The 25,342-nt window shown below is 39.7% G+C and overlaps 1 protein-coding gene across 1 annotated transcript in view; it reads left to right on the plus strand.

Annotated features, from left to right (window-relative positions):
* Positions 1-25,342, plus strand: part of SCLT1 (sodium channel and clathrin linker 1) — a 223,238-nt gene that overhangs the window by 192,437 nt on the left and 5,459 nt on the right. Inside the window, exons 19-20 of the mRNA XM_075543790.1 lie at positions 19,378-19,456; positions 24,307-24,402. Coding sequence (XP_075399905.1) covers positions 19,378-19,456; positions 24,307-24,402 — 175 coding nt within the window. The remainder of the gene's footprint in view (positions 1-19,377; positions 19,457-24,306; positions 24,403-25,342) is intronic.

The raw sequence follows: 25,342 nt of genomic DNA on the forward strand, positions 1-25,342 counted from the left end.
TATCTTCATGGCCGTGAGCATCAAGCAGTGCCATGTCATAAGAACTAATTGTTCTTAGAGTGGGGCTAGAATTAAGTGCAAGGCCCAAATGCATTCACGCAACTCTGATAGATAGATAGTTAGATAGATAGATGATTCACCATAGAGACATTTTATTCTCATTTTATGTTAGAGAACATTAACACTCAAACCCTTGGGTATCACTTCTACTGCCATCAAGTCAATGCTGACACAAAGTAACCCTACAGGGCAGGGTGGAACTGCTCCTGTGAGTCGCTGAGCCTGCACATATTCATAGGAGCAGGGGTTTCATGTGTCCCCTGCAGAGCTGACTAGTGGTTTGGAATTGCTGACCTTGCAGTGAACAGCCCAACGTGTAACCGCTACACACTGGTGGCATCATTAGTTTAGCCAATAGTATGGAATTTAAAACACGCATAGATAATTAATGCAAGCATAGGCCAGCTATAAACCACAATACATGAAGTGCTGACTTGTAAAGAGTAAACTCTTAAGTGACTGGACATTATTTACACAAACAATGGGGGTTGGTGATAGGGAAAATTTAATAATATTCATTCACAACAGCAGAAAGCAGACTCCTGTTTATTCTTGACTAGTTGAGAACAGCTCTGTTTCCAAAGATTCCCAGAGGCCAGATCCTGTAGCTTTACCTACAAGTGTTTCCAATGTAGTAGCACCGTGAAACTTTTTGGGAAGTCTTGTAATATTTATCCTAAATCATTCATGAATCGGGAACTCTCAATTATGTTCTCTCAGGAAGTGAAGATTTCTCATGGATAGTACAGAGATCATCCTCCCAGGGCTTTCCCAACAATCAAGCTCTAGGAGTGTCTTGGAGGAAAAGGATTGGCAAAATCACTTTTCTCTTTACCCTTTGATGCTTTCTGAAATGACAAAAAAAGTAACAGTAAGATTGAAAGTAATGCCTCACTTAAACATAATTTTTAGTCCCTTCAAATCCTTGAAGTAAAACATAAATTAAAATAATATTTTCTAAAACATGTGTTGTGGTCGATGTCTTAATAACTATTGAGCAAATAAAGAAATATTTTTCCAAATTCTAACAGCTAAGTTTTCTATAGCAATAAGGTAGTCAGCAAATACGGTAGCTTCTAGTGAAACTAAAATCAATCCTATGTGTATTTTATTTTTCCACTCCCCAATCCTATGTTTTGAAAATTTCCCTTCTACTTGGAAGTCTATGTTTATGTATACTTAGAGAGTATACATTTTTATATAAATAAACAACTAGCTAAAAGAGGCTAAATGGCATATACATAAAATAAGTATCATAAATATTGATGTAGGAAAAGAACTCTGGATGAAAATTAAGTTGGAAAGGAGGCATGGAAAGAAGTGATGGCTAAGTGAAGTCGTAAAGACCAGGCAGGACTTTAATGAAGGAGGGAAGAAGGATACAAAACATTGTATGCACGTGAGCCGAAAGGTGATATATATATATATATATATATATATATATATATATATATATATATATATATATATATATATAGTTTATGAGAAATGAGAGACTAATGGAAGTAAGAAAGACCTATTAGCGATAACTTCCTCACTGCCATTGAGTCAATGCTGACTCATAGCAACTGCCCGTGAGTTTCCAAGACTGTAACTGTTTACAGGAATTGAAAGCCCAGTCTTTCTCCTGCAGAGCTGCTGTTGGTTTTGAACTGCCAACCTTGCCTATCACAGCCCAACACTTAGCCACTACACCAGCAGGGCTCCATATTAGGGAAGAAGTTGTAAAAATAAATTACACTAAGTTTTAGAGGACTTAGTATATCGTTCTCAGAAATGTATACCCTATTTTTGGTCCATCAGCAGAGAATATCAAAATTATTACACAAAAAAGCAACTTATTAAAGTGACATTTTTGTCAGCTAAGTCCACATGGAAGAAACACACAAAAATCTGCAGCCCAAGGATGGTAAATTACATAACCAAAAGCCGAAGGAGGGAATAGTATCGGAGCTTAAATTGTGAGATTTGCCAACGATGACTGGAAACCCAAGCTACATTTTAGAGATCTACACAGAAAATAAGACACCGGTGATTTCCCTCTGACCATAATTGAGGGATGGGGATAAACCGATTACCAAATAGAGAGCATTGAAGAGATGACTGTAGGAGATCAAAGTGAGAAACCTGACTAGATCAGTTAAAAAAAAACCTACCTTGTCATTTGATTCCACTCTGATACTCTTCAGGCCTGGTTTTGCTTTTATTTTGGGGTTTATCTCTGATGTATTTTGCCATTGTGGTTAACCCTCTTGAATTTTTGTTATATGTATTTTTTTGTTTTTTAGTATATGAAACCCATGATTGATGAACATATAGAACCAACAAGTAAAATGAGTTCCTGAAGGGTGTGGTGGGGTGAGGGATGTGGGTCAAGGACCGATTTCTAGACGCTCAAGAAGGAAGAAAATGTTTTGAAACTGATTGTAGTAGCAATTGTACAATACTGTTTGATGTGATTAAACTATGGGATGGTCTGATTATCTGTAAAAGCTCCCAATAAAATAGTTTGGGGTGGGGGGAGATTTTTCATCTCAGAAAACCAAAAGAAGTTCTCCTCTGTCCTATGGGGTCACTACTGGTTGCAGTCAACTCAACATAAGTTTGCTGTGGATATTTTGGATGTGGCCTGTGCTGCATGCTTGACTTGATGTATATTATTTTTCATTTGATAGTGAGATACCTGAGAAATCGGTTATTCCAGTAAATCTAGGAATTGGCTGTTAGAAATGAAAAATGGATACAAGAAACTCAGTTAAAGGGCAAATAGATGTTGCAACTAGGAGAAAGTGAGAGAGCGAGATTAAGATTGTTAACGTAGGCAAGTAGGACAGAGATATTGTAATTATAAAAATTAAGTGGGAAAATTAGAAGTAAGCTTGAAAGACAACGGGAAGGCATGTTAAATTTGACTCTAGAGCTGGGCTTTTAGGCAAGAAGTCAGAGCAGAGGTATAGACTTGTGTGGTATGTCGTAGAATAGAATAGGATTCAGTGCTGCTCTTTGCAATTAACTGGTTGGTCATTCTACCTCAGGGAGCAGTGCAGCTCCGACCAAAAGAGTAGCTAAGGGCCATCGTCTTAGGAGCCCCACCTGTCTCTATCTGACCAGGGATCTTGGTCTCTTTTATGATTTTGAATTCTATTCCATATTTTGCTCCTACTCTATCCAGGACATTCTAAGGTGATCCTTCTTAGAGTGGTTGGGAGGAGTAGCCAGGCACCATCCAATTCTTTTGGCCTCCTGGTTGTTGAGACTCAAGGAAAGTAATTGACTGTAGTGAGGTTATTTTTGGACTCACAATTCTGTTCCATTGCTCTGTCTATTGTTATACCATTACTATAGCCTGTTTGGGTTAGTGCAGCTATAGGATTATAATGTATTTTAAAATTCAGGAAATCTGAGTTCACTTACTATGTTCTTAATTTTCAACATCGCGTTAGCTATTCAGATCCTCTTGCAGTTCCATATAAAATTGAGGATTGGTTTTTCCATTTCTGTAAAAGGACTTTGAATTTTGATTTAGAGTTCAATGAATCTGTAGTTCCCTTTGGGTAGTATTGACATCCTAACGATCGCAAATATTCCAGTCTGTGAACATGGGAACCTCTTTCTGTTTACGTAAGTCTCCTTTAGTCGTTTAGGAGTCCTAGTGGCATAGTGGTTATGCTTTGGACTGCTAACCACAAGATCAGCTATTCAAAACCACCAGCTGCTCTTCAGGGGGAAAATGAGGCTTTCTATTCCCACACAGAGTTAGTCTTGAAAACCCACAGGGGCAGCTCTACCTGTGCTGTTGGGTCTCCATGAATGTGAATTGCCTACATGGCATGAGTTTAGTGTGCTGGTTTACTCTGTTTTAGTAGATGTTCATTGTATAAGTCTTTCACATCTCCAATTTAAGTTATTTTAGGTATTCTCTTGTTTTGTTTTCCAGATCTCAAATTTCATATTTGCCACTTTATTATATATTCTAAATTATGCCCTTTGCTTGTTTTCACTTAGTTGGGAAATATGTTCTTTTTTGTGTTTGTTTTAATCGTTTTATTAGGGGCTCATACAACTCTTATCACAATCCATACATACATCAATTGTGTAAAGCACATCTGTACATTCATTGCCTCATCATTCTCAAAACAGTTGCTCTCCACTTAAGCCCTTGGCATCAGGTCCTCATTTTTCCCCTCCCTCCCCATGCTATCCTCTCCCTTCTGAGCCCTTAATAATTTATAAATTATTATTTTGTCATATCTTGCCCTGTCTGACTTCTCCCTTCACCCCCTTTTCTGTTGTCCGTCCCCCAGGGAGGAGGTCACATGTAGACTCTTGTAATCAGTTCCCCCTTTCCAACCCACTCTCCCTCTACTCTCCAAGTATCGCCACCCCCACCACTGGTCCTGAAGGTATCATCCGCCCTGGATTCCCTGTGCCTCCAGTTCCTATCTGTACCGGTGTACATCCTCTGGTCTAGCCAGACTTTCAAGGTAGAATTCGAATCATGATAGGTGGGGTGGTGGGGGGAGTATTTAAGAACTAGAGGAAAGTTGTATTTTTCATCGGTGCTACATCGTACCTTGACTGGCTCATCGCCCCCCCTAGACCCCTCTGCAAGGGGATCTCCAGTGGCCAACAAATGGGCTTTGGGTCTCCACTCTGCACTCCCTCCCTCATTCACTATAGTAAGATTTTTTTTGTTCTGATGATTCCTTATACCTGATCTCTTCGACACCTCCTGATTGCAGAGGCTGGTGTGCTTCTTCCATGTGGGCTTTGTTGCTTCTCAGCTAGATGGCCGCTTGTTTACCTTCAAGCCTTTAAGACCCCAGATGCTATATCTTTTGATAGCTGGGCACCATTAGCTTTCTTCACCACATTTGCTTATGCACCCATTTGTCTCCAGCAGTTGTGTTGGAAAGGTGATCATCATAGAATGCCAATTTAATAGAAGAAAGTATCCTTGCATTGAGGGAGTACTTGAGTGGAACCCCAATGTCCTTCTGCTACCTGATTACTAAACCTATAAATATAGGCACATAGATCTATTTCCCCAACCTCATATATAAATATATTTGTATATGTACATGTCTTTATCTAGACCTCTATGAAGGCCCTTTGCCTCCCAGCTCTTTCCTCTATTTCCCTTGACTTTCCTCCTGTCCCACTATCATGCTCTGTCCCCACCTGGGTTTCAGCAAGAACTCTTCATTACATTACCCTTGATCATGCCCTACCAGGCCTCCCACACCCACCTCACCACCAATTTGGATCACTTATTGTTCCCTTGTCCCTGGGTTTGTTAGCACCACTTCCTTTCCCCCTACCCCCTGCTATCCCATGGCCCCCTGGAACTGTCAGTCCCGTTGTTGTTTTCTCCTCCAGATTGTTCATCCAGCCTATCTTATTTAGACAGACCTGCGCAGATAATAACATGCACAAAAGCAAAACAGAGCAAAGCCAAGCAACAATATACAACGAAACAACAATAAACCAATGGCAGAAAATAAATAAAACAAGAAAGCAAAGCTTGTAATTAGTTCAAGGACTGTTTGTTGGCCTTTAGGAGTGTTTTCCAGTCCAGTCTGTTGGGGCACCACGCCCTGGCCCCAAAGTCCACTTTCAGCATTCCCTGGGGACCTTGCCACTCCATTCCCTTGCTGTTCCGCTGCACTCCCCCAGTGCTTTGCCTCAGTGTGGCGGGATCAGGTCGGGCACAGTTACCACACTGTGTCTCCTGTGCTGTCTCCCGCAGGGCCATGGGTCAGTGAGGGGTATCATGTCTCATAGTGGGGCTGGCTTTGTGGTCCTCTCTGTGGACTGGCTGCTCTAATTGGGGTCATCGTCCTTAAGGCCTGGTGGGCCAGGATGTGCTCCACTCATGAGCCCTTGAAAATCCATAAATTTTTTGTCATGTCTTACACAGACTGTTGTCTTCCCTTCACCTACTTTTCTGCTATCTGCCCCCACGGGGGGGGGGGCTTATTATTGATCATTGTGATGGGTTCCCCCTCTTTTCCCCCACCTTCTCTTTCCCCTCCTGGTATCACTACTCTCATGTTTGGTCCTGACGGGTTGGTTTTCATATATGCCCTGAATCATACTGAGGAACTTCCTTTGTAGTCCAATCTTCTTTACTGTTTTCATCAAGAAAAGTTAGGGGGGTTATGCGTCCAAGGAGATGATTAAGTGCTTCTCTTTCTTGGTTGATTTTCTAGTGAACGCTAAACTATCCCTGCATTCCTGGGATAAATCCCACATGACCATAGTATGTGCTGTTGGATTATGCCCACTGGTGTTTTGCTTCTATATTCAGAAGAAATATTGGTCTGGAGCTTTGGGTGTTTGGTTTAATGCTGTTTTTATTTTTTATTATCAGGGTTGCTTCATAGAATGAATTTGGGAACATTCCTTTCTTCTATCTGTTGGAAAGGTTTAAATAGATTTTTGTCTAAATAGAATTCCCCAGTATTCCCAGAATTCCCTATGGCTTAGAAGTTTTTGTTGGGAAGTTGTTGGTCACTGATTCAATGCTCACTTGTGAATAATCTGCTGAGATTTTCTATGTCCTCTTGCGTCAGTTAGGTAAATTGTGAGTCTAATCATAGATCTATTTTAACATAAGTTTTCTGTTTATTGTCATACAGTTCATAATATTCTGTCATCGTTCGTTTGTTTCTACTGACTTGTACTGTCTCCTCTTTCGTTTTTGATTTTAGGTATTTTCTTTCTTTCTCTATCTATCTATCTATCTATCTATCTATCTATCTATCTCTTTCTGTCTCTGTCCTTGCCTGCCTACCCACCCACTTACTTGCCTAGCTAAAATTGTGTTAATTTTATTAATCATTTCAATGAACCAACTTCTGGTTTTTATGGCTCTATTATTTTTCTTTTTTAAATTTATTCAGTATCTGTTGTTTCTCATTTCCTTTATTCTGTTAGATTTTGCTCTTCTAGTTGATGACGTTGAGTTAGGCTAGTATATTGCCATCTGTCTTCACTGTTTCATGTAAGCATGTCTTGCTGTGGGTTACGTCTGATTACGGCTTTCTCTGCATCCGTAAGTTTGGGTACTTTTCATTCGCCCTAGGAAACTCGTGGTTTGTCTTTTGGTTTCTTCCTCGGACCATGGCAATGTAATAATGTACTGTTTACTTTTCTTATGTTTGTGTGTCTTTCGTTGTTGTTTTCATTTTGTTTATTTTTTTCTTGTTATTGACTTCAGTTTTGTTCTATTGTAGTCAGAGAAAATGCTTCTATGATTTCAAAATATCAAAACTTGCTTTGTGACTAACATGGTCTATCCTGCCGAATGATCCGTGTGCACTGGGGTAGGATGTATATTGTGATGATTAGGAGCAGTGTTCTTTATGTGTCTGTTAAGTCTCGTTTGAGGTAGAGTGGTTCGGGTCTTCTCTTTCCCTGCTGATAATCCTTCTTGTTTTTCTGTTCAATAGTGAGTGTGCTATATTAAAATCTTCAACCATGGTGGGATAGAAGGTAAGCAATTCAAACCCACCAGAGGCTCTGTGGGAGAAAGATGAGGCTTTCAGCTCCCTGTAAAAATTTAGTCTTCGAAACCCAACGAGGCAGTTCTACCCTGTCCTACAGGGTTGTGTGTGTGTGTGTGGGTGTGTGTACATATATCAATTTCTATATGTAAACATAAGTTTATATAGTTTCTATCAGTGTTTGCTGTATATACAAGATGTTCCAATACTGAGTACTGAGTGTATGATTATTAAATCTTCTTGATGAATCAACTCTTTTGTCAGTATATATCTTTATTTCTTCTAGCAGATTTTATCTTAATGTCTACTTTGATATTAATATTACCACCCGAGCTCAGTTTCAGTTATTATTTACATGAAATATTTCCCCCAAAACTTCCATTTTCACCCTATTTATGTTGTTGTATTTAAGTTGTGACTAATGTGAACACCATATAATTGACCCATTGGTTTGTTTGTTTTTTTACTCCATTCTGCCACTCGGCCTTTTAATTAGAGGATTTACTTTATATGCTCAGGTATAAGCCAAGTTTTTCAGCACAAAAATTGTCCTGAAAAACTGGGATTCGGCTTATACACAGGTCAGTTGAACCCCAGCGAGGTGTAACATCTCACTGGTGCTTCCCCCCCCCCCCCCAGGTAGCGGGATGAGCGCCCGTTATCTCGCAGGTGATTGCCGTTTCTCTGCTGTTCATTCAAAGCCCCGCTGACACTGCAGGGCTTTGAATGTTTGTTTACTCATATCTAACCAATCAGAGCTGCCCTATGACGTGGACGACTTCAATTTGCAGAAGCACTCACAGTGATTCACTTACACCGGCAGCTGAACTTATAAGGATGTGCCTGTGGCTGCGCTCTGTCTCTCCCCTCTGGTCTCTGTGTTAATTCACATCCTGTATCCCCCACCTGCACGGACTTCCCCCTTCCTCCCTGCTAACCCATCGTGGGAAAGGGGGTGTGCACATTACCATGAAAGTTATTTTTCAAAGTCTTGTTTTGTTATCCTATTAGAAATTGATACTCTTGAACACTTATATGAGGCTGGTTTCAAAATGAAGCTTGTGTCAAGAGCAGAAGAGAGCAATAACAGTACTGCAAGTAGGGAATTCTGTGTTGACGAAAAGCAAGTGAGGGAGTGGCGGAAAATGAAGGCTAACTTGGAACAGATTCCAAAAGCTAAAAAAAACTCATTGTGGTTTAACGTCTTTTTATGGGGCTCTAGAAAGTGAATTGCATAAATGGGTTATGGAGTGTTGTCAAAATGGTTACTGCGTAACACGCATTGGAATCCGCATTCATGCTTTACAAATGGCTACGGATGACAAATATAAAGCACCAGACATTGAAAGTTTTACTGCGTCAGCAGGATGGTGTACCTGCTTCAAGAATAAGTTTGGCCTACTATGTTTGAGACAAAGAACAAAGATTTCCCAGAAATTGCCACAAGACCTTGAAGAAAAAATTATGTCATTCCAGTCATTTATTATAAAACAAAGAAGGATTTATAATTATGACCTGGCAGATATTGGGAATATGGATGGAACTGCCATGCCTTTTGATCTTCCAAGCAACTGAACTGTGGCAAGTTTAGGAGAAAAAAAACATTTTTTCTCAAAACACAGCAAATGAAAAAAATAACACTTTACAGTTGTTCTATCATGTTTGGCTAATGGAACTAGGCTGTGTCCTGTCATTATTTTTAAAAGAAAGACCTTGTCTAAAAAGATCAATTTCCCACGAAGAATTACTCTGTGTGCACATGTTAATGGCTGGATGGATGAAGACAGCAAAAAAAATGGCTGGAAGAAATTTGGAACCAACGACCAGGAGCAGCCTTCAAGAAAAAGCCATCATTACTTATTTGGGCTTTGTTCAGAGCCCACCTATCGGATGACATCAAAAAATTGACAAAAGCTAGCAGTTACTTTAGCCGTTTATTCCAGATGGACTTACATCTGTATTGCAGTCTCTGGATATATCTTTGAATAAGCCTTTTAAAGACCGTGTGCGAAGGATGTGGCATGAATGGATGTCATCTGGTCAAGCCCAACTAACAAAAGGAGGAAATCTCATGAAGCCTGACAGAGTTAATAGCAAAGTGGGTTCGAGATGCATGGGAAGACATTCCAGAAGACATGGTGCGATGTGCCTTCCAGAAATGTAGTATTAGTAATGCTATGGATGGCAGTGAAGACTGCGCTTTGTATGAAAATGACAGCAGTGATGGTGATGACGGCGATCTCAGTGAGGACAGTGTCTATGATGACCTCACACCAGCTGAAGCTCTGCATTGGGATATGGATGATGATGAGGAATCCAGTTTTGAAGGATTTTAGCTTGGTTGCTGATTGAGCTCAGGAAATAGTACTCTTAAAGTAATATTGTTGATACCTTATTGTTTTTGTTGAACCTATTTTTCCACTTACTGTGCTGGTTTACTAATGTTAAATGACTTGTCATTTTATTTAAAACAAATACTTAAATACATTACCCCACTGATGTCTCAATTTTTAGTAATTTTATTTTCATTTGTTTTTATTATTGAAACTCACCAATAGCGTCTGCATATTTCACCCTAGGCTTATACTCAAGTCAACAGGTTTTTTTGGTTTCCCAGGTAATAATTAAGTACCTCAGCTTATACTCGGGTTGGCTTATATTCGAGTATGTACAGTAGTCTATTTGCATTCACATTCATTACAATAAGAAGTGACTTCTGCCGTTCTGTTCTGTTGTTTACTAGATGTCGTAAGCCTTATTTGTCTATGTTTCTTACTACTGTTTCCCTTTGTGTTTTGTTGGTTTGTTGTAATGAGTAGTTTGATTTTCTTTTCCCTTCCTTTTGTGTGTATTTTTAATATATTTTGTTAATAGTTACCATAAATGGTACATTTATGGCGTCCTAGGGTAAGTTGGTACCAACTGAAATAACATATAAGAAATTCTATGTAACTATACCAGTCCCACACACCCCTGTTTTTCATGGTTATCACTAATTATGTATATATTTGATGTTTCCTATAATGGAAATCTCCTTCTGAAATCCCCATGATTTGTATTTTAGATCTCTTGATGTTGTCCCATAATTCCGTTAAAGTACACTAGCGTCCATGGGCATCCATTCTTGTAGCTCTTCAGTCACTATAATTTCTTGTTTTTTAATTATTTTAATGGGGGCTCTTACAGCTCTTATAACAATCCATACATCATCATGTTGAGCACATTTGTACATATGTGGCCATCATCCTTATCAGGCAGTTGTCTTTGATTTGAACCCTTGGTATCAGCAACTAAATTTGTATCCTCCCTTCCCCACCCTCCCACCCTCATGAACCCTTGATAAATTATAAATTATTGTTATTTTAAAGTCTTACACTTCACAGTCTCCCTTCACCCATGTTTCTGTTGTTTGTCACTCTGTGGGAGATGGGGAGGAAATACACCAATCATTGCGATTGGTTCACCGTTTCTCCCCCCACCTTCCCTCTACCTTCATGATATTGCCTCTCCCATTCTTGTGCCTGAGCGGTTTATCTGGCCTGGGCTCCGTGTGTTGAGAGCTCTTATCTGTACCAGTGTACGTGCTCTGGTCTAGCTGGATTTGTAAGGTAGAACTGGGGTCATGATAGGAAGGGGGGCATTAGAGAACTACAGGAATGTTGCATGTTTTGTGGCTGCTGTGTTGCACGCTGGCTGGCTCATCCCTTCTTTGTGACCCCTCTAGGCAGGGATTCGGTCACTGTAATTTCAACTACCTTATCCTCATTTGCAATTCTTTCTTCAGCCTGATTAAATCCTATATTGTCTTTATCATTTCCATTATTGTCCCTTTCTGTTGCAACATTTGTTATGCTTTATTAAGAACTTTATCTTGTTTGTGCATTGTTTCCCTTATCTCTCCTAAATCTTCTTTGTTTTATCTTAACCTTTTAATTTTGTTTAATGTTAATGTTTGCCTGTCAGTTGTTCATACTGTAGTTACCTGCGTGTTGCTATGATTCTGGAAGATAAACCACTGATATTTCAAATACCAACAGGGCTGCACATGGTCAACAGGTTTCAGCAAACTTTCAGACCAAGAAAAGACTAGAGAGAAGGAATAGGTCGCCCACTTCTGAAAAAACTAGTCACTGAAAACCTTAAGGATAAAATGAATCATTATCTGATATGGTGCCAGGAGATGAACCTGTAAAGTTGGAAGGCACTCAATACAATTTAGAAAGCGCCGCCTCCTTAGTTATGTGAATGGAGCAGAACTTTTGAGACCACCTGCTGGTCGTGCGCAGTTTAAACCTCACTAGATGAAAACAAACAGCTATTAATTAGATGAAAGCAAACTTCTATTAATAACAGCTACATAGAATGTATAAAGTTATGAGTCTTCAAAAACTGGAAGTCTTCATTAGTGAAATGGTTTACACAAAAGTTAAAATCCCAGGCATTAGTGAGCTGAAATAGACTGGTATTGGCCATTTTATTTGGGCAGTCATATAATTTGCTGTGCTAGGAATGACAGATTCAAGAAAACTCGAATTATTTCCTTCATCAAAAAGAAAATTTCCACACATACCTGTGAATCATTAATAAAACATATTCTTGTATTCTCTGTGGTCAGCCAATTCCTCTGATATCAGCCATTATTATTAATTTTCATATTTTTTAGGTTTTTAATAAAATTATATTACCTTCAAGTAAAGGCAGCATTACATTTTTTTAGAAAAGAACATTTCATCTGTCTTGAAGTACAGTGGTGGCTGTGAAAGGATAATAATCACACTCATAGGTTCCCAAATTTATTTGGCTTAATGCCCCCTTTTCAGAAACAAATTACTAAGTACCCCCTTGACAATTAAAAACTTTTGTACTATAGCCCATAATCCAATAAAGTGTAGGTATCTGCTTTTGCAGCCCCCAACCCGGAGTATTCCTGCAATCCACAGAAGATTGCAACACCCTCTTTGGGAAACATGGCTATTCAACTACAAGAAAGACCAGTTAATGCAATTATTACTCAAATTTACAAACCAATCATTAAAAGCAATGATGACAAAATTGAAGAATTCTGCCAAATTCTGCAGTCTGAAATTGAGCAGCATGCAATCAAGGTGTATTGACAATTACTGGTGATTAGAATCTGAAAGTTGGGCACAAAGAGGGAAAAAACTGTTGGAAAAATAAAGCCTTTGTAATAGAAGCAAAGCTAAAGATTGCATTTTAGTATTCTGCAAGACCAGTGACTTCTTCATTGAGAATACTTTTTTCCAGGACATAAATGGCAAATATATACATAGACCTCACTAGATGGAATCCACAGGAATCAAATTGACACTAGATAGAATCCACGGGAATCAAATTGACTACATCTGTGGGACGAGACAATGAAGAAGTTCAGTGTTACCAGTCAGATTAAAGCTAGTAGCTGACCGTGGCACAGACTATCAAGTGCTCGTATGCAAGTTCAGCTTGAAGCTGAAGAAAAATAAAACAAGTCCTAGTAGAAAACCAAAATATGACCTTGAGTATTTCCCACCTACATTTTGACACCAGCTCAAGAGCAATTGTGAAGCATTCAACATCAAAAGCCAAAGATCGGGTGAGTTGTGAGATGATATTTAAAAGATCATGCATAGGGAATACAAACGGTCATTTAAAAGACAGGAACACTTTGTTCCAATAATATGGCGTTACATGATACCTTCCCCACGCGAGTGCTGAAGACCAAAAGGGTGCAAGAGCAAATGTGGTGAAGAAAGCTGACAGTGCCCAGCTATTAAAAGATAATAGCACCTGGGGTCTTGAAGGCTTGCAGTGGCCATCTAGTAGGGAAGCAACAAGTGGCCATCTAGTAGGGAAGCAACAAAGCCCATATGGAAAAGCACATCTGCCTGTGTAATCATGAAGTGTTAACGGGAATAGTTATCAAAAATTCCAAAATAAGCAATCAGATTGATATGAAGGAACGTAGTCAAAGTGGAGACCCAAACCCCCTTTTAAGGTAATTGGACAGTCCCTCACAGAAGGCCACATGGAAGAGATGATGTATCCATGGTTCAGGATAGCACTGATGAAACACATAAATAACCCTACTTCTTTCATATTTCCTCCCTTATTATTCTGGTCTGAGTTTCACCTCATTAATCTTGTGAGACCTGTATATGTTCATTTGTATAATTAAGGTTATTTGATGCATGAAATCAAAGATAGAGAAACCCTTCAGAAATAGTAATGGGAGTAATGACTCCCTGAGAATACGGGAAGGTGGGGGGAGGGGCATTGATAGCAATGATGACTGTATAACCCTGCTCGAGGGGAACAAATAACAGAATTGTAGGTGAACGGATACATTTACCTACAACATATGGTGGTGTAAGGTACAGCAAAATAATAATATATAATAAGGGTTCAGGGGGAGGGAATAAAGGGGAGCGGATATCACAGAGTTCAAGAAGAAAGTGCTTTGATAATGATGGTGACAGCAAACAATTATGCTTTATCTAATTGAATTACGTATTGTTATAATACCTGTAAGAGCTCCCAATAAAGTTATTTTTTTAAGTATGAACACAAAAAAATTGAAATTAAAAATAAATAAAATGCAGGAAAGAAAAATAAGACCAAAGTGAATGTCAGAAGAGACTTTAAAACTTACTCGTCGGTGTAGAAGAGTATGGTGGTTTGGAATTATGTCAGTGGACACTCCAGAGAAATGGTGGGGGCAGAACTCAACCTAGCAATTGTGTTGTAGCTTCTTGACACGTGAAGTCATAAACTTGATGTCATACATTTGGTGGTAGAGAGAGAGAGAGACTGAACAAGGCTGAGTTCTCTTTGGCACTTTCTTTGCCTTCTACTGAGCTGTATCTTGCATCTGTTTCCTGGATCTGCTGAAGCCAGGAACTGTCCGTGGACTACCAATGGTAGATTCATTGGGCCTACTTTGGACCTCTACATCCACTACCCTGTGACCCTTGCTCTCTGTGCTTGGTCATCTTGCTTCCTATTCATCAGCTTCCATGCGTCAGGGGAAGCCTGACTTGAACTGGCCTTGGACTTACCTATTCCTACAACTATGTAACTCATTCTTGATATAAATCTGTTTCTATATACAACACATACAAACTTCACTGGTTTGTTTCTGTAGAACAGTGGTTCTCAACTTCCCTTTGGGAGGTCGAACAACCCTTTCACAGTAGCAAAATTAGTTATGAAGTAGCAACGAAAATTTATTGTATGGTTCAGGGGGGAGGGGTGGCTGGGGGGGGGTCACCACACATGAGGAAGTATATTAAAGGGTCACGACATTAGGAAGGTGGAGAACCACTGCCCTAGACAATCTAGCCTAACACAACTAGCTAAAACAAATGGGAGCAATGATGAAGTAAAGGAGCTAAACAGGACATTTCAAAAGACACCTTCAGAAAAGAAAGTAAAGTTAAATATTGAAATGTGCATGACCTGGATGTAGAAAATCAAACTCTCCATTCAAGACGCCTGCTTCCTAACATAGTCCGCCTCAGTCACTAATTGAAAGAACTAAAGAAAAATTCCAGCCTTGAGTTAAAATACTGAAGAATTCTATGGGTAACACACTGTGATAAAGGAAGCATCTTAGCAAGATGGTAGGAATATATGATGCACTGCGTCATAAAGAATTAGCCAACAGTCCACCATTTCGATCAATAATTAATGGTATGTAAAGAGGAAATCCACACAGCACTGAAGGCATCATTATTAATTTGAATGTTTCAACAAGCACTGTCACTAATCTATGCCAAGAAATCTGGAAGACCACTTCCAGGGCCATGCACTAGAAGAGACGCATGCTAACAGGGTCCATCCATAGGGAAGTGGAGGGAATGCTAACTGGGAACAAACCCCACTGCAGTGTACCTTCTGTAGCAATCTGCAGCAGCCTGGAAGGTGCCATGACTGAGTGAATGAGGGGCTCTTAAGTTCCACTTGGGCTTCTGGAGAAATCTGCCTTGTTGCTCTCAAAGTCCGCCCAGCAGATTGGTGACTGTGAGTAGAGCCTCTGCTTAAGATGCCTCTTTTTTGGCAGTAGCCTGTCAATCACCTCCAGCTGAGTGGGAGAAGGGTATCATGCATTCATTTGATTCCAAGGAAGTCTAGCTTATTGTTATGAGAACACTTCCCCTCCCAGAGGATGTTGGCTGTGAGTAAACTCCATTCACACGCCTGCTTCCTAACATACTCAGCCACACTCAACAATCATAGCACTGTCCGGAAGTGAGGGAAAGCTGACCTGAATTGACTCCCAGGAAGGTCTCTCGTGATGACTTCAGTAGCTGAAGCTATGTAATACACGGGGAGGCAGGTAGACTGTTGACCGGGAGCACACTGGACTATAGGAGTCTCCTGTCCAATAGCCAGTAGCATTGCAGCCGACAACATCCAGGTGGAGTATGCTAGCGAGATGTAAACAGACCCCTGAAGAGGTCTGCCTTGTTGATTTTAAACGGGGGAGGGAGGGAGGGTAATCTCTCTTGAAAGAAGGACAGCCACAATGTTCCTTAGAAGCAAGGAAGATGAGCCTTGGTCTCATACACTTGAGCATGTTATTAGGAGACCAGTTCCTGGAAAAGCACATAATGTTTGGTACAGCAGATGCTTCACCAAAAAAAAAACGAGAAAAACTCTTGCTCAATGAAATGGAATGAGTAAGTGACTGGCATACCCTGTAGCTGCAACAGTAGACCCAATCGTAACAATTGGGAAGATTGTTTCTTTCTGTTATGTATCGAGTCATTATGCGTTAAAACTGATGGGCAGCACCTAACAGGGTTAAAGAGGAACCTCTGATAGCACAGTGGTTTTGTAGCCTCCAGTTGCTCCATGGGAGAAGCGATGAGGCTTTCTACCCCACAGAGACTTGCAGTCTTAGAAACCCACAGAGGTCGTCCTACCCAGTCCTGTAGGGTCGCTGTCAGTCAGAAACAACTTGACGGCAGTGGGTTTTTCTTTTACCACTAGCAACATTGACTTAGGTTACAAATAAATCCATGAATGTGGTAGAGCACACAGGACCAAAGTTATGAACATTTATTAGGCAAAACCAAATACCTTGAGGAAATGAGTCACTGGGCCTGGGGGATCCAGATAGTCGTCCGTGACACCAAAATCAATGGGCATACCCAAGTTCACAGTGTTCTACATCCTTCTTTGGTGAGTAGCAACTGGGGCCTGAAAAGTTTGTGAGCAGCCATCTAAGATGCAACTATTACTCTTTCTCCATCCAGAGGAAACAAGAGTGGTGGAATCAATGGACTTAGGGAAGTAATTAGTCCAACAGACTGATACACCATGCTGACATCAGTCTCCACAGCCCTGAGGTCAGAACCGAACGGAGCCTGCCTAGCACTACCAATTGCTCTGAAAAGGATCACAAAACACCCTGGATAGAATGAGAAAAAACGTGGAACAAAATTCAAAATCGTAGAAGAGGCCAGGCTTATTTGCCAGATAGAGATTAACGGGACCTTGAAGACCATGGCCCTTAGTTACCTTCCAGATCTGAACTGACCTTCCTGCTGTACTAGAGCAATCCACCACTTAAAAACAAAAGAGCAGCATTGACCCAGGACAGAGGTCAGAGAGTTATGGAAACCAGAAACACAGGGAGAAGTGAGGATGGTATCTTGAGGGGACTGCAGTGAGTTGAAACAGAATGTGCATGACTTGTTAAAATTGAAACTGATGGTGTGTTCAGTAAGCCTTCATCTAATTCGTAATGAAAAGTTTTGTTTGTTTTTAAAGTATATTAGAGTGTACCAGAAGCTAGGGGAAGGGGGGCTGTGGGGTGGAGCACGTGGAAAATTGGATTATTTAAGGATAGGGTTGCATAACCGATTGTGTTGTTGATGTTGTTGTTCAGTGCCATTGAGTCAGTTCTGACTCATAGCAGCCCTATCTACGTATAAAAGAACAAGGAACAAAACAGCACCCGGCCTGCTTCCTCCTCACTATTGTTCTTATAATTGTGCATTTACTGGCCCTACGTGTGCACTGGAAAAAGTGGACTTGGTAAAAGTTATGTGTGAGATCTATTTTTAATACGCTTACTTAGGGGCCTAAGGGAGCTTCCTGAGGCCGCTTTGGTACAACCACAAATGTGGGCATTGGTTTCTTGGTTTGGGGCTGTAGAGCCATGTGATGGTCTCCTAGTCAGTTAAACTAGTCCTGGGTTTAGTGCTCTCTTCTCTCTAGTTCATTGCATAGTGGTCAGTGTCTTCCAAGCTTATCAACAGTCACCCAGTGTTTCCTTTCCATAAGACCAAAAGAACTGAAGGGTGCCCAGCTTCCATTACAGGACAGTCTGAGTAAGATTCCACAGAAAAATTCCGAATCAAAAAGAGGAAAGTGCAGCCCTGAAATTCAAATGACCATGGACTCCAGAATCTAGAGCTAAGGGGGCTGGGTGAAGCCCCGAAAATATTGAACTGATAAAATCTTAAACCATAATCAAAAAGAAATCCCCTGATAATTTAGCTTAACTAGGCAAAAAAAAAAAATCTCCCTTGAGCATTCTGCTCTTTAAAAAAAATCTCTCTCTGGGAGGGAGGAGGGAGGCAGGGGGCGAAGAAAGGGGAAGCCAATTACAAGGATCTACATATACCCTCCCTGGGGGGTGGGCAACAGAAAAGTGGATGAAAGGAGATGCCAGGCAGTGTAAGATATGATAAAATAATAATTTATAAATTATCAAGGGTTCATGAGGGAGTGGGGAGCGAGGGGAAGGGTGAGGAAGAAAAATGAGGAGCTGATTCCAGGAGCCCAAGCAGAAAGCGGGTGTTGAGAATGATGAGGACAACAAATGTACAGATGTGCTTTACACAATTGATGTATGTGTGGATTGTGATAAGAGTTGTATAAGCCCCAATAAAATGATTTTTTTAAATCTCTTTCTGGGATACAAGTGAGCACCACAACTTGAAAGATTCGAAAAGCTCCTTATGACGGAGGGCAGTGAGTATCTGTTAATGTCAGGGGACACTTCCGAGAAAGGGTCAAGAAGGTCGACTCAACTCTAAGATTGTCATCAGTGTCACTGAATTGTACATCTAGAAATGTTGGTACATCTACCACTGGTGTATATTTTGCTGTGCAGATACTCAACATCACAACAAAGTAACAATTTTTTAAGTAGAAATAAGGTCAGAAGATTAAAAACCATCCTTATATTAACTCTTTTCAAACTCAGAAACTGATATTTGGTTTATCTGATCTTTTTAAAGTTATTTTAAGACTGCACTGGACCCACTTTTAACCTAGGTCTCTAAATTATCTTTGGCAAAAAGCAGTAAAATAATTCCATCTGACCGAGCATAGAGTATGAATGCCCAGGTACCAGTCCTAAATGCACTGAACTGAACTGACGTGGGCCTGAGCAATGGTGCCTTAAATTTACAAGATTCCAGTCCTTTAAGAAAAATGTGAACCTTCAAAATGCAGACTGTACAACGCATCGTAGCCTGTGAGATTTGGTAATAGCAAATATTACATCTGTTAGATATGAACTGACTTTAATTTTTATATCCATTGACATCTCTAGATAATAATAAATGAAGACACATTTGTACTTTTAAAATAAATGTGCATTTCATAATGAAATGGGTGCATCTTTTGAGATAGGATCTATTAATGACTGTCTTTACTTTGTACTTCAGGATGATGCTTTCCAAACATAAAAATGTATCTACTAGTAATGATTCTAACTTGTTAGATTTTGAATAATAATAGTAAAGGGTTTTCCTATCTCCCTCTTGTTCTCTCTCTCTCTCTTGCTTAATAGGAGTGAGCTGAGTCGACAGAAACTTCATACCCAAGAGTTGCTTTCGCAGCTGGAAACGGCAAATGAAAAGGTAGTTGAGGTAAGATAAGGAGTCTCAGGGGGAGAGCTATCTGGTTCAGCTTGATACACATGTTACAGAATTGTATTTCAGCCAAGTCCGAATTCTCTATTTGGAAATGGCCATACAGATGTGAGTATGTCTTAATGGAAACTACTCTTAAGCCGAAAAATCCACACTTGATATACTGTGAATAAAAGCTTTGAAAATCAGCCGTTCATCATCTATAATTGACAAAAGGTAGAATCCTCAGTTCTGTTTCACTGGGATAACTTGTGCGGTGTTTCAGAGAATGTCTATTCACATCTAAAATTATTCATTTCAAACCCATTCCATGTATTTTATTTTGGTCCATCACAAAAGACACAAGAAAATACTTTTGCCTACTGGACCATTAAAATACCCCCATTTAGATTAACACCTTAAAACTAAATATAGCAAACATGCATCTTTTTTACCATTAGGATTTTAAAAAATAAACCGTATCTAGATTATGATTGGGGATGTGGGGAACTCCAGTTCTTCACGTAATGATCTAGCTTTGGAATTCCGTTAGACTATGGGGACCACTGTCTCCATGGGATTGTTCGTAACCACTGTAACATTGTGGATTTACATGAGCCAGTTAGAAAACAAACAGGATCCATGGAAATACTCCTTGACGTAGCTGCCACTTTCAGGAATTTGTTCTTGGGGAATAATATATAATAGAAACATTTTAAAAAGAAAACAGCACTATAATGTTAATACTAGTGTAACTAGTGTTGAGAACAGCTACCAAACCCAACCAAAGCCATTGCCATTGAGTCAATTCCAACTCCTAATAACCCGATAGAGCAGACTACAACTGCCTGTATGGGCTTCTGAGACTGTAATTTTTATCTTAATCATTTAATGGGAGCTCTTACAGCTCTTATAATATTTCATACATCAATTGTATGAAGCATAGTTGTACACATGTTACCATCATGATTTCTAAACATTCACTTTCTATATGAGCCCTTGGTATCAGCTTCTCTTTTTTTCCTGCCCTCCCTTCCCCTCGCACCCTCATAACCCCTTGTTAAATTATAAATAAGTTATTATTATTTTCATTTCTTATACTGACTGCTGGTGATTTTGAACTGTTGGCCTTATGGTTATCAACCTAGCACGTAACCACCATGCCACAAGGGCTCTTCGTAGGGCTCTGAGGATTCCCTTACTAAGTTAAAGGGGGGCTGCTCTCCTTTAAAAAACAAAACCCAAAGCACCGTGTAGTACCACTGGAACCATGTAGCCAGCTGTTGCCCAAATAGATGTTCAGCAGTGCCGGCCTGTATTTATTTAAATACCTTGGTACATTGGAATAGCCAATATATGAGATGGCATCAAAAAGTTCATGGAAAATGGAATTTTAAAATAATGGAATTTATCAATGAGTTTTTTGAAACACCCTCTTCATAAATTTTAATTTCTGCTTCTGGGCATAATAAGAAATATATTAAGTTCATTTTAATAGGGGGCTGGTATTTCAATATTTTATATTACTAAGCACGACATTCACTGATAGCACCTGTTATTTTAGGACTTGAGAACTCTAGTTTTTCACAGAAAATATTTTTCTTGTTATTATTCATCTGGTTTATATTATCCTCTCAATTCAAATAAGTGCCAGAAAAACAGTATAACAATTCTAGTTGTAAAAACCAAGAAGAGTTGTTTTTTTGTGAAATCTTCACATGTAATATAAGTATGACAGATACAAGCTAGAAATACCAATTAAAATGGAGCCATAGGCCAGACCTAAAATAAATCAGATCACGAAAAAGTTTTTAAAAATAGTTGCTCTGGAGCTATGCCAATAATATTCTGTGACTTGTGGTACATATCAGACTGCAAATGTGTACTGCTGGGTGCCTAATAACCAGATGATTGTACATGGATTGTTTGAACTTATCTGCATGACAGCGTGTTATGACAAATTTCTATTCATGATGCTGAAGAGTTCTCTTTTTTTGTATGTTTATTTTCTTTTTCTAATTTTTTATCATTTTATTAGGGTTTCATACAATTCTTATCAAAATACATACATACATACATAAATCGTGTAAAGCACATTTGTACATTCGTTGCCCTCATCATTCTCAAAACATTTGCTCTTCACCTAAGCTCCTGGCATCAGCTCCTCATTTTTCTCCGCCCTCCCCGCTTCCCCCTCCCTCATGAACCCTTTGTAATTTATAAAATTATTATTTTGTCATATCTTTCCCTGTCTGACGTCTCCCTTCACCAATTTTTCTGTTGTCTGTCCCCCAGGGAGGAGGTTATATGTAGATCCTTGTAATCGGTTCCCCACCTTGAACCCACCTGCCCTCCTCCCTTCCCACTATCGCTACTCACACCACTGGTCCTGAAGGGATCATCCACCCTGGATTCCTTGTGTTTTCAGTTACTATCTGTACAGTGTACATCCTCTGGTCTTGCCATATTTGTAATATAGAATTGGGATCATGATAGTGTGGGGAGAGGAAGCATTTAGGAACTAGAGGAAAGTTGTATGTTTCATCATTGCTATATCACACCTACCGTGACTGGCTCATCTCCTCCCCGAGACCATTCTGTAAGGGGATGTCCAGTTGCCTACAAGTGGTCTCTGGTCCCCCCTCATTCACAATGATACGATTTTTTGTTCTGATGATGCCTGATAACTAATCCCTTTGATACCTCATGATCGCACAGGCTGTTGTGCTTCCATGTGGGCTTTGTTGCTTCTGAGCTAGATGGCCGCTTGTTTACCTTCAAGCTTTTAAGACCCCAGATGCTATATCTTTTGATAGCTAGGCACCATCAGCTTTCTTCACCACATTTGCTTATTCACCTGCTTTGTCTGCAGTGATCATGTAGGGAAGGGGTGAGCATCATAGAATGCCAATTTAATAGAACAAAGTATTCTTGCATTGAGGGAGTACTTGAGTGGAGGCCCAATGTCCCTCTGCTACCTTAATACTAAACCTATAAATATATGCACATAGATCTATTTCCCCATCCTCATATATAAATAGATTTATATATGTACATGCCTTTATTTACACCTCTATAAATATCCTTTGCCTCCTAGCTCTTTCCTCTATTTCCTTTGACTTTCCTCTTGTCCCACAATCATGCTCAGTTTTCATTTGGGTTTCAGTAATTCTTCTTGGTTACATTACCCTTAATCACACCCTACCAGGCCTCCCACACCCTCCTCACCACCGATTTGGAACACTTGTTCCCTTGTCCCTGGGTTTGTTAACACCTGTACCTTCCCCCCCCCCCCCTCACCTCCACCTCTCTCATGTCATCCTGGAACTGTTGATCCTGTTGTTTTCTCCTCTTGATTGTTCATCCAGCCTATCTTATTTAGACAGACCTGCAGAGATAATAACGTGATACTGACTGGTTCTATGGACCCTAATAGCCACTGAAGTATACAGTATACTGGAGAAGTACAGAAACAATTTCTCCTTTTTTTTTTTTAATACCTGAGCCCTGATGACATAGTGGCTGCACATTGAGCTGCTAACCACAAGGTTAGCATTTCAAAGCCACCAGCCAGCTTCACAGGAAAAAGGCCAGGCTTTCTGCTCCTGTGAAGAGTTACGGCCTCAGAAATTCTCAGGGACAGTTCTACCTTGTCCTATGGGGATACTGTGAGTGAGCATTTAAATCAATGGCAGTAAGTTGTTTTTTTTAAATTAATAAATCTTTTTACTGGGGCTCATACAGCTCTTATCACAATCCATACATACATCAGTTGAGCAAAGCACCCTTATACATTCGTTGCACTCGTCATTATCATAATTCACCATCCACTTGGGTTCCTGGAATCAGCTCAGTTTCCCTTTTTTTTCCCCTCCCTCTCCCTCCCCGCTCCCCCCTTCCACCTGGTCCCTTGATAGTTTATAAATAATTAATATATCTTATCTTACACTCCCCGGCGTCTCCGCTCACCCACCTCCCCATTGCCCATCTCCCAGAGAGGAGGTTACACATAGATCTCCAAGATCGGTTCTCCCTTTCTACACCCCTTTCCATCCTGGTATCGCCACTCCTACCGCGGGTGTTGAGGGGTTCATCTGTCCTAGATTCCCTGTGTTTCCAGATCCCTACTGCACCGCTGTACATCCTCTGGTCTAACCAGGTCCGCAAGGTAGAATTAGGGTCATGATAATTGGGAGGGAGGAGGCGTTCAGGAACTAGAGGACGGTTTTGAATTTCATTGTTGCTACACCGAACCCTGAGTGACTCCTCTCCTCCCCACTACCCCTCTGAAGTAAGTTTTAATGTATAAATCGTTTAGGATGAGACGAACTTTTTAAAAACTAGATTCCTAGAATGCATATTTTCTGTTCTTTGAAATTTAACAGTGATGATTTCATAATTTCCCTAGAAAATTGGTACTGCCCAGTTGTTCTCAAACCAGTACCATCTGTATCAGCAAGGGACTTAATAAAAGTGCACATTCCCAGGTCCCCTCCCAGACCTACGAACTCTAAATCTCTAGTTGTGGGGCCCAGCATTCTTTCTCAAACGCTCAGGATGATTCTGGAGCAGTAATCTAGCATCTCTAGTCTTGTTCTTAACTTTTTTGATTTAATTCTTAACTGATTTGGACTTAATATCACTTTGCAACTGAATTTATTAAATAACTTTTTTGGGTAGGAAAAAAAAGCATGCCCTCAGAGTGCAAAGCCAACTTTGTACTTTGAAGCTCATTACTTGAAATATAAATTTGGGGTCATGTTCATTTGTGATAAAATGATATCCAGATTGTATTGATTATTCCACTGAACAGCTCCATATCACATACGGTTTTGCACTTGTTTGTTTTTATTGTCTCCCCACAACAGAAAGAAAAGTTAATTCTAGAGTATCAAGAAAAAGCCAACAGACTTCAAAGTCGTCTAACACAGGCCGAACAGAGAGCTGCTTCTGTGTCACAGCAGGTAGGGAGCACCCTCACCATTCCTAGATTATGCGCGGGTCAGAAAGCAAGTTTCCTTAGAGATTCACATAAAACCAGTAAGTTTACATTTATTTAATTAAACTTAAAATAGTTTCATATTCGAGATTGGGAAATTAAACATCATCAGAAACAAGCAGGTTTGTTCTTCTTCAAATTGACACCTAAAACTAGAGCTGTATTGTCCAGTATGGTGTGCATTGACTGCTGGTGAGTAAATTAATAAACATTTTTTTAAATAAAAATATAGGTTTTTATGTCTCCCAGCCACGTTTCAAATCCTCAGTAGTCACACATAGTTATGGCTACCATATATTTGGAAATAAACATAGATATAAAACATTTCTCTCATTAAAAATTTTATTGGACAGCACTGCTCTAGAACTTCCTAAAATGAGACACTGGCAGACTTAAAAGTAGATAACATTGTTCAGATGAATGGTACTATTTTTAATTTTAGCTTGTAAATGAAAAAATTACTTGGCTTACAGGTTACTAATTTCATTTCATATACTTTTATATAAGCTCATGTCAATCTAGAATACCATGTAAATGGGAACCAGAGTAGAAAATACAGACTGTCGGTTTGCCCTCAGGAATGCACAAACACAGCATATAAGTAAGATGACTGGCATTGGTTCATAGCTTGGATGGTGTGGCTGCCCATTTCCCATCTCTCTCTTCTCTTTGCCACATATGCCCCGTGAAATTTTGTTTTTTATAAATAAATGAGATGGCCATTTGTTCTGAATTAGGAGACTGTTTCCTCCTATTAGGAACAAAGTTAGAGAAAATTAATTATTATAAATTAGGCTGGAAACATATAATGAAATATATAAGTAGTTACTGTCAAATTAATGACATTCAGTTTTAAGTGGATTGTTTCCATCATAATCAATATTATTTTTAGCTACTGTGGCATC

Source organism: Tenrec ecaudatus, chromosome 3 (assembly GCF_050624435.1).
Source record: "Tenrec ecaudatus isolate mTenEca1 chromosome 3, mTenEca1.hap1, whole genome shotgun sequence".
Lineage (NCBI taxonomy): Eukaryota > Metazoa > Chordata > Mammalia > Afrosoricida > Tenrecidae > Tenrec > Tenrec ecaudatus.